This window comes from Carassius carassius, chromosome 42 (assembly GCF_963082965.1).
Source record: "Carassius carassius chromosome 42, fCarCar2.1, whole genome shotgun sequence".
Lineage (NCBI taxonomy): Eukaryota > Metazoa > Chordata > Actinopteri > Cypriniformes > Cyprinidae > Carassius > Carassius carassius.
The window spans coordinates 25,684,994-25,692,493 of NC_081796.1; the positions used below are offsets into that span (position 1 = coordinate 25,684,994).

A 7,500-nucleotide genomic window follows, 5' to 3' on the forward strand; every position below is an offset into this window, starting at 1 on the left:
GAGCTGCTGTTGAGGGACTCTGAGTGACGCTGATCTGTCCTCTACACTCTGAAACACACAACAAGAAGAAAATCAACTCAAAACTTTGACAATATACTTGAAGAAATGAATTGATATCAAACTTGTGCTGCACAAACCTTGAGCAAACGCTGTGAGAGTCCAGATGAAGATGATGATGAAGGTCATGTTGATGAAGATTGTTGTGTGTGTCAGTGATGAAGTGTTAAACTCACAGCACTATAAACACTCTCAGAGCACTGAAGCATCTGATCAATATGCAAATGAACCGATCCTGTATTTAAATGAGCTTCTAAATGAAGTTTGCTCATTCATTTCATCCTGTCAATCATCGTATCTGTAGATCATGCTGTCTAATCTTTTACAGTTATTTTGACTGGTTTTCATCCATTGGTTTATTACAGGACTGGACTATTTTTATGGATTTACTAATAACTTTAAACATTTTGATTATTCAAGGTTTTTGTACTTTTTTTTAATTAAACGTTTTTCAGCTCAGTTGGTTTGAGGGACCTTAAGAAACATCACTATAGACAGCAGCGATGCATACTGGGTTTTATGATGCATTGTGGGAATGTTTTGAGCATGAGCGTGATGTCATCCCTGAGTAGTGCACTGACTAGTGAACTAAGGAGCTGATTGAGACACACTCTTACTGACTGACTCACATGTGAACAATTTTATCAATAAGTGTGAACTTAAGGGGTCATATAATGATATTTTAAGTTTTTCTTTCTCTTTGTATTGTTACAAAGACTAAAGTCTCAATCCAAAGAGATATTATTTATAAAAGGTTAAGAGTCGTTCACACCCTCCTTAAACGCCTCGTTCTAAGACGCAACCACATGTCTACGTCACGATGTGGGAAGATTTGCATAACGCTGCCTAAAACTTTATTGTTACTGCCACCAGCGCCGCCGTGTTGTGAAGACGCTGTGTGTTTCGTTGTGAAAGCGGAAATACTTTCAAAAGAGGACACAACTAGAAATCAGTGGTTAAGTTGTATTTACAACACTTTCCCAGAACAGTTCAACCCAAATATTCAGATGTGTGTAGCACATTTTATGGAGGACTGTTTCCTGAACCGCGTAGCGCCACATGTAGGACAACTCGAGGTATCGCACCCTGGACGCGCTCATTCTATACGCTGGAGCTCAATATTGAATCAAGTCCTGAGCAGCAAGATGAATGAGTTTTAATTCATTTATTATTATTATTTTAATATATTATTTTAATTAGTAATTCCTGAGTTTTGAACGTTAATTAATGAAAAATCATCTGTGTTATAATTTAGTCTAGATTATCACTAGCATTCTAGATTGCCATTCATCAATTGTTTGATATTATTATAAGCAATTTCAACATTTGTAATGCCGTAGCTACTTATACTGATTTGTTTGCTCAATAAAAACAAAGAAGCTACATTTTTTTTACATAAGTATGCTTATTTCTTAACGTTTCTAAGGACTGTCACTGAACATTTTACCTCAGATCGAAAATTAGACATTCTTACCTGAAAAAACCATGACAAACGCGATCATCCTCCACGTTTATGACTTCCTCATGTTGTCTTTGAATAATCTATAGTTGGTTGCATATTATTCTGGTTATTTCCCTTCATCGTTTATTCGTTTTTCGTCTTTTGCGGGCCACTACTCCGGTATTTAAATGACCTGAACTGTGTTGTGACGGTTGTGACCTGGTAAATCCAGTAGGATTGGCGAAGAATGGCGTCGTCGGTGTGTGTACACTCCTAGAGAATAATGTGTTTGAATTTTAAAGACTTGGCGTGACACGGCGCTGCGCTTCTCGTCCGGTGTGCGACCCCCTTAAGTCATTATAATCAGTAATTATGTCCCCACTGAATGCAACAAATACCCCGTTTATAATGGGTTTTATTGGTTTTGAAAATCCTTTATTAACATGTACACCTACTCCAACCCTAAACCCACCTTACAGTAGGATAAATATAGTGTTGGTAGCATAATCTGATTGGTAGAATTAATTGTTAGAACACCGGGACACAGCATCACAGTATGTTAAGAGGCCTAAGATTTCTGTCACATGCTTCAGGTATTCGGCCAATCACAACACACTGGATAGCTGGCCAATCAGAGCACACCTCGCTTTTCAAAGTAATGAGCCTTGTAAAAATCTTTGCGTTTCAGAAGGAGCAACAATAATGTACATTATGTGGAAAATAATGTGTTATTATATACCCTTTTATAACCCATTTCATTGCACCAAATACATAAAATAATTATATTTTTAGCATCATCATATGATCCCTTTAAAAGAAAATAACATGAAAATGACAAGCAATTCAAACCACATGAAAAAAAAAACCCTGATGGTGTAAAATGTGTAAAGATCAAATGGTTGAATAAATATAATGAATATATATTTAAAAATTCCAAAATGTCAGTAGCATTACAATTTAGTCCCACATTTAGTGTCCACAATTTAGGACACATTTTGGTCTTTTATGGCTCTTGATTTATCCTTTTGCACTGATTTTAATAAAGAAGGCTGACACAACTAAAAAGGACAAATGAAAGTCACTCAGGTCCAGAGACTGTATTTACATTGTCATTCAAAAATTTAGGGTCAGAAATATTGTGAGACATGGGCAGTTTACACATCTGGAAAGGCACCATCAATGCGGAAAGGTATATCCAAGTTCTAGATTAACATATGCTCCCATCCAGACGTCGTCTCTTTCAGGGAAGACCTTGCATTTTCCATCATGACAATGCCAGACCACATACTGCATCGATTACAACATCATGGCTGCGAAGAAGAAGGATCCGGGTACTGAAATGGCCAGGCTGCAGTCCAGATCTTTCACCCATAGAAAACATTTGGTGCATCATAAAGAGGAAGATGTGACAAAGAAGACCTAAGACAGTTGAGCAACTAGAAGCCTGTATTAGACAAGAATGGCACAACATTCCTATTCCTAAACTTGAGCAACTTGTCTCCTCAGTCCCCAGACGTTTGCAGACTGTTCTAAAAAGAAGAGGGGATGCCACACAGTGGTAAACATGGCCTTGTCCCAACTCTTTTTAGATGTCCTGAAGCCATGAAATATAAAATCAACACATTTTCCCTTAAAATGATACATTTTCTCAGTTTAAACATTTGATATGTCATCTATGTTGTATTCTGAATAAAATATTTGAAATTTGAAACCTCCACATCATTGCATTCTGTTTTTATTCACAATTTGTACAGTGTCCCAACTTTTTTGGAATCGGGTTTGTATATTGCCCTATATTAAAAGTGGTATTTCCATATGTTATCCATAAGGTGATACATCATTTTCACATACCTATATTCTCTGGATAGATGAAGATATAACTTTGTAACACGTTAAATCCTCATAGAATACGTTCTATATGTCCATATGTTAATAATATTTATACTAGGGGGCTGTTGAATGCTTGAATCTGATTGGCTAACAAACGTTTTGAGGTGTGCAATTATTTTCTGGGAAACGCACAGTGAACGTAGTTCCAGGCATCTCTCTTGACCGCATTACAGATCCATATCACTTCGCATAGTAAACAGTAATAACGGTCACGCAGTTTGGACAAAAAGGTGTTGTCAGCGCTGCCCTGGCGATTTTATCAGTTAGCCTATATAGTGTAGCAACTTAAAGGCTACACATCACATTTCAGCGCTGTTTACAGACGCTGCAGCAGAAGAGTGTTTAGAGACGCACAGAGGTACAGTATGTTACAGTACTGTACGTTAGCCTAATTCACACAAGCTCGCTCGCTATCTCTCTCTCTCTTTGTGTGTGTGTCTCTGTTGCTCTCGCTCTCTTTCATTAATAACTGCATTAGAATGTGATCAATGGCTCAAGCCTCCATTACCAGCTTTAAAATGACGTTTTGGTACTAGCAAAAGAGGCATTGGATGAAATGCGGAAGAAATAGTCCTACTCACAATAGTGATTTAAGTACAAAAACCGGATAAATCTCTTTAAACGAATCATCAGATCGATGTCAGAATATGAGGAGAAAGAGTTTCAGATCCTCCTTTGAGCAGCTGCAGCATCAGTTCAGTCACTGTGACTCTGACTGACACAGGTTTTTGTACCACGCTTTATCACTGTGTGAACACACAGCTACTACTGATGTAGTGTGCACTCTGACAGTAATAATGTCCAGCATCTTCAGTCTGGACTCCACTGATGGTCAGAGTGAAATCACTGTTAGATCCACTGCCACTGAATCTAGATGGAGTTCCTGACTGGAGAGTGTTTGCAGCATAAATCAGGAGTTTAGGAGCTTCTCCAGGTTTCTGTAAGTACCAGTGTAAAGGCTGAACACCCCAACCCTGGTAAACTTCAGGACTGGTTTTACAGGACATGGTAACTTTGTCTCCTGGTTGAACAGGTTTAACTGCAGGCGTCTGAGTGACTGTCACTCCAGCTGCTGATTCTACTTCAAGAAAAATGAACAAACATTCAGAATTCAGTATTTGTTGAAGGACAGTATTTCTGGCACAGATGGTCAGTTACAATAGAGTATGTTTATCTCCTCACCTGTGAAACAGTAGCTCGTGAAGATCCAGATGAAGATGGTGATGAAGCTCATGGTTGCTGTTGTTCAGATTCTCAAACTCACAGAGTCAGGGGCGTCGGACTGGGGGGGTAAAGGGTACCGAGTACCCAGGGCCCGAGGCAGGGGGGGGCCCTTAGAAGTCAGTTTTCTATACATACATATACATGCACAACATTTGTATAGCATTTATGTACAACTAAAAAAGTTCCTGTGCAAAACTAAACTTGTAGTTAGGCGCTGGTTTGGTATAAAAAAGTCATTTTCATGCTGTGCAGGGCCCCACACCCCTCTCGAATCAATGCAAATGGTACGACCCGCAGGCCAGGTGCTTCTGCTGCGGACCCGCGGTGATTGAATCAGTTGATGAGACAGGAGCTGGAGTGAGCCGTGAAGAGTCATGTCTCTCCTTAAGAAAGGAATATCAGGGGCTCAAAAAACGAAAAGAGAAGCAGAATAAAGAGAGAAGGGCAAATGAGGGCAAGCAGTTGCTCACAAATTTTTTTGAAAAGAGAGGTGAGCTCCAAATGCATCATCAAGCATTGACATTGTTTTAACATAAATATCTACTCCCGGTAGAATAGCATACATTTATGTTTGCATTTATGAATAATATACCAATACTTTATAGTATCACACATAGCGAGCAAACAATGTTTCTGATTATTACATGGCTTGGCTGAATTCCAATGTAGAATGCGGTCTGTTATTTCTTGATAACAGACCGCTGCGAAGTATAACAGACCGTTGCCATGAAAAACAGCGCGTTGCTATGGACGCGGAACGGACTATTTTCTTTGGCGGAAGCAATACAATCGTTTTTAAATCAATAAACTCCTTTTTAAATCAATAATTCGTGGCAAATTATTTATTTATTTTGTGGGTAGCCATGTAATAAGCGGGATAATGTATAGAGAAGCGGTCGTTATAGCGAATAACAACCCCGACAGGCTGAACAGGACCCCGACACGAAGCGGAGGATAATTTAATCTAACGTTATACATTATCCCTTACGTAAATAACAGGGAGTGAGAAGCAGACGGAGCTCAACACACTGCCACTCCAGGCAGCTGCCTAAACGCTTGTCTCCTCTTCTGCTGCAGTTCTCCCCACTCTCAGAGTCAGAAGTTTACATGAAAACACTGTATATTTCCCTCCATTGTCAAAATCTAACACCCGCGAAAACACAGATCGTTAGCGCCTATTTTACCGCATTGTTATGCAAATTAGCTCGCACACGCTCTTACATTAAGTACAGGATTGTTCTCAGTATAATAATGCACATCTTAATGATTGAAAAATGACTTATTTTAAAACATAATTCAAAGACTGAATGTCTAGTTTGGCGGTTAGTTTACCCTGTGATTCTATAGTCTAGTCTGCATTTATTTTAAACAGACAAATAATCATCAATTATCTTGTACTTAGCCTACACTTTAAAAAAAAGGTATTGTGACAATAAAGGATATTTTAGCAACCATTTGAAGCCATATATTTCAGTTTCAGAGTCAGACCCTGCAGCAGCAGGCCCCTCATCATGGCTAGGTGAAAGCAGTGACAGTGAGGTGGATGTGAGTGTGACAGTGAGACAAGGTGAGCTTTTTAACACTTAGTAATTAGTAATTAAGTGTTAAGAGGAAATAAGCAAAATTAGTACATTGTTATTGTACACATTTAAACTTTAAAGTGTAATTACTAATTACAGTTTAAAGTTTACAGTTTAAAGTTTAAATGTGTACAATAACAATGTACCCATTTTGCTTATTTCCTCTTGTAGCAGAGGCAGAAATAGAAGATGAGGTTGATATTCATATAAGTGATCAGAGGGAAAGTGAAGAATGTGATGAAGGTAGTCAGGAGCAGGAGGACAGAGCTGAAGAGGAAAGAGAAGAGAATGAGAGACTTAGGGATACTGGAGAGGGATTGTCAGAGGACCCAGGATTATGGCCAACAACTCTTACTGATAAGCACAGGAAAACTATTGTTCAAATGCTAGCAAAAAACTGGACTTTAAAGACCTGATCAGCAAATTTGCGCATGCAAAGACCCGTCAATGGGCATTTAGTAAAAACTGACATTATTTAGTTTGTGTTTCAGACCAAAGTTTTTCTCATTTGGTATGGTCATTTTCAGAACTGCTTTACAGTATATTTGATTTAGTCCAGGTTTGGACCTGCTAGACCTTTTGTCATCTCAGTAAGTAGTACTTTCGACAATAAAACAAAAATATATTAATCAGAGTGTGGCCTATTTTGTTTACATTTTAAGTGTTTTTATGATAAAAATGCAATACCTTACCTATTGGTATCACTATGGTATTGGGGGCCCAGCAAGATGGTTTGTACCCAGGGCCCAAAATTTGGTGCTACGCCCCTGCACAGAGTTATAAAACCTCCTGAAGCTTGTGCTGAAATGCAAATCATCTCTATGTAAATCTGTGTACGGCTTACAGCAGATGATGCACATAAATCATCTTTTCTCGTGTTATACAACAAGCGCAATCTTACACTGGAACATTTCTTAACATAATTAGATATTAATTGTTTATTTTATTTTATGACCTTTGGAGACAATCTAATAATTAAAATGTCTTTTAGGATTTCCAGTGTGGTTGGATGCATTGATGCATATTCCTATCATCGCTTTCTGATGATTACTGTATGGAATGAAAGGATGCCAAATGGAAGAGCAGTGTGAGATATACGCTGTTAAATAAACACAAACTATTCAGTTTATTTGGTCATCTTTAATTTGATCTACAAATACAAAAGCAACAAATAATACTTTTCCCTGTTTGATTTTAATATTGGTATTGTGGCCATCTCTTCATCTGTCATTTCATGAGTCTCTTTCTTCTTGCTGTTGGTTTCTGAATAGAAGTCAAATGCTTCTTTAGCCTAATTAAGAAATGTAG

General features: G+C 38.2%; 2 gene segments (V, D, J or C); both read right to left on the minus strand.

Moving 5' to 3' along the window:
* LOC132124382 (probable non-functional immunoglobulin kappa variable 6D-41) overlaps positions 1-375 on the minus strand; it is an 819-nt gene extending 444 nt beyond the window's left edge. The window contains 2 exon segments of the V gene segment in view: positions 1-48; positions 138-375. The exon segment at positions 1-48 is cut by the window's left edge and continues 444 nt beyond it. Coding sequence covers positions 1-48; positions 138-186 — 97 coding nt within the window.
* A 3,711-nt stretch (positions 376-4,086) lies between these two features.
* LOC132124387 (Ig kappa chain V region 3547-like) lies at positions 4,087-4,629 on the minus strand. The segment is given in 2 exon segments: positions 4,087-4,466; positions 4,571-4,629. Coding segments are annotated over 2 exon segments (387 nt in total).
* Positions 4,630-7,500: the final 2,871 nt, after the last annotated feature.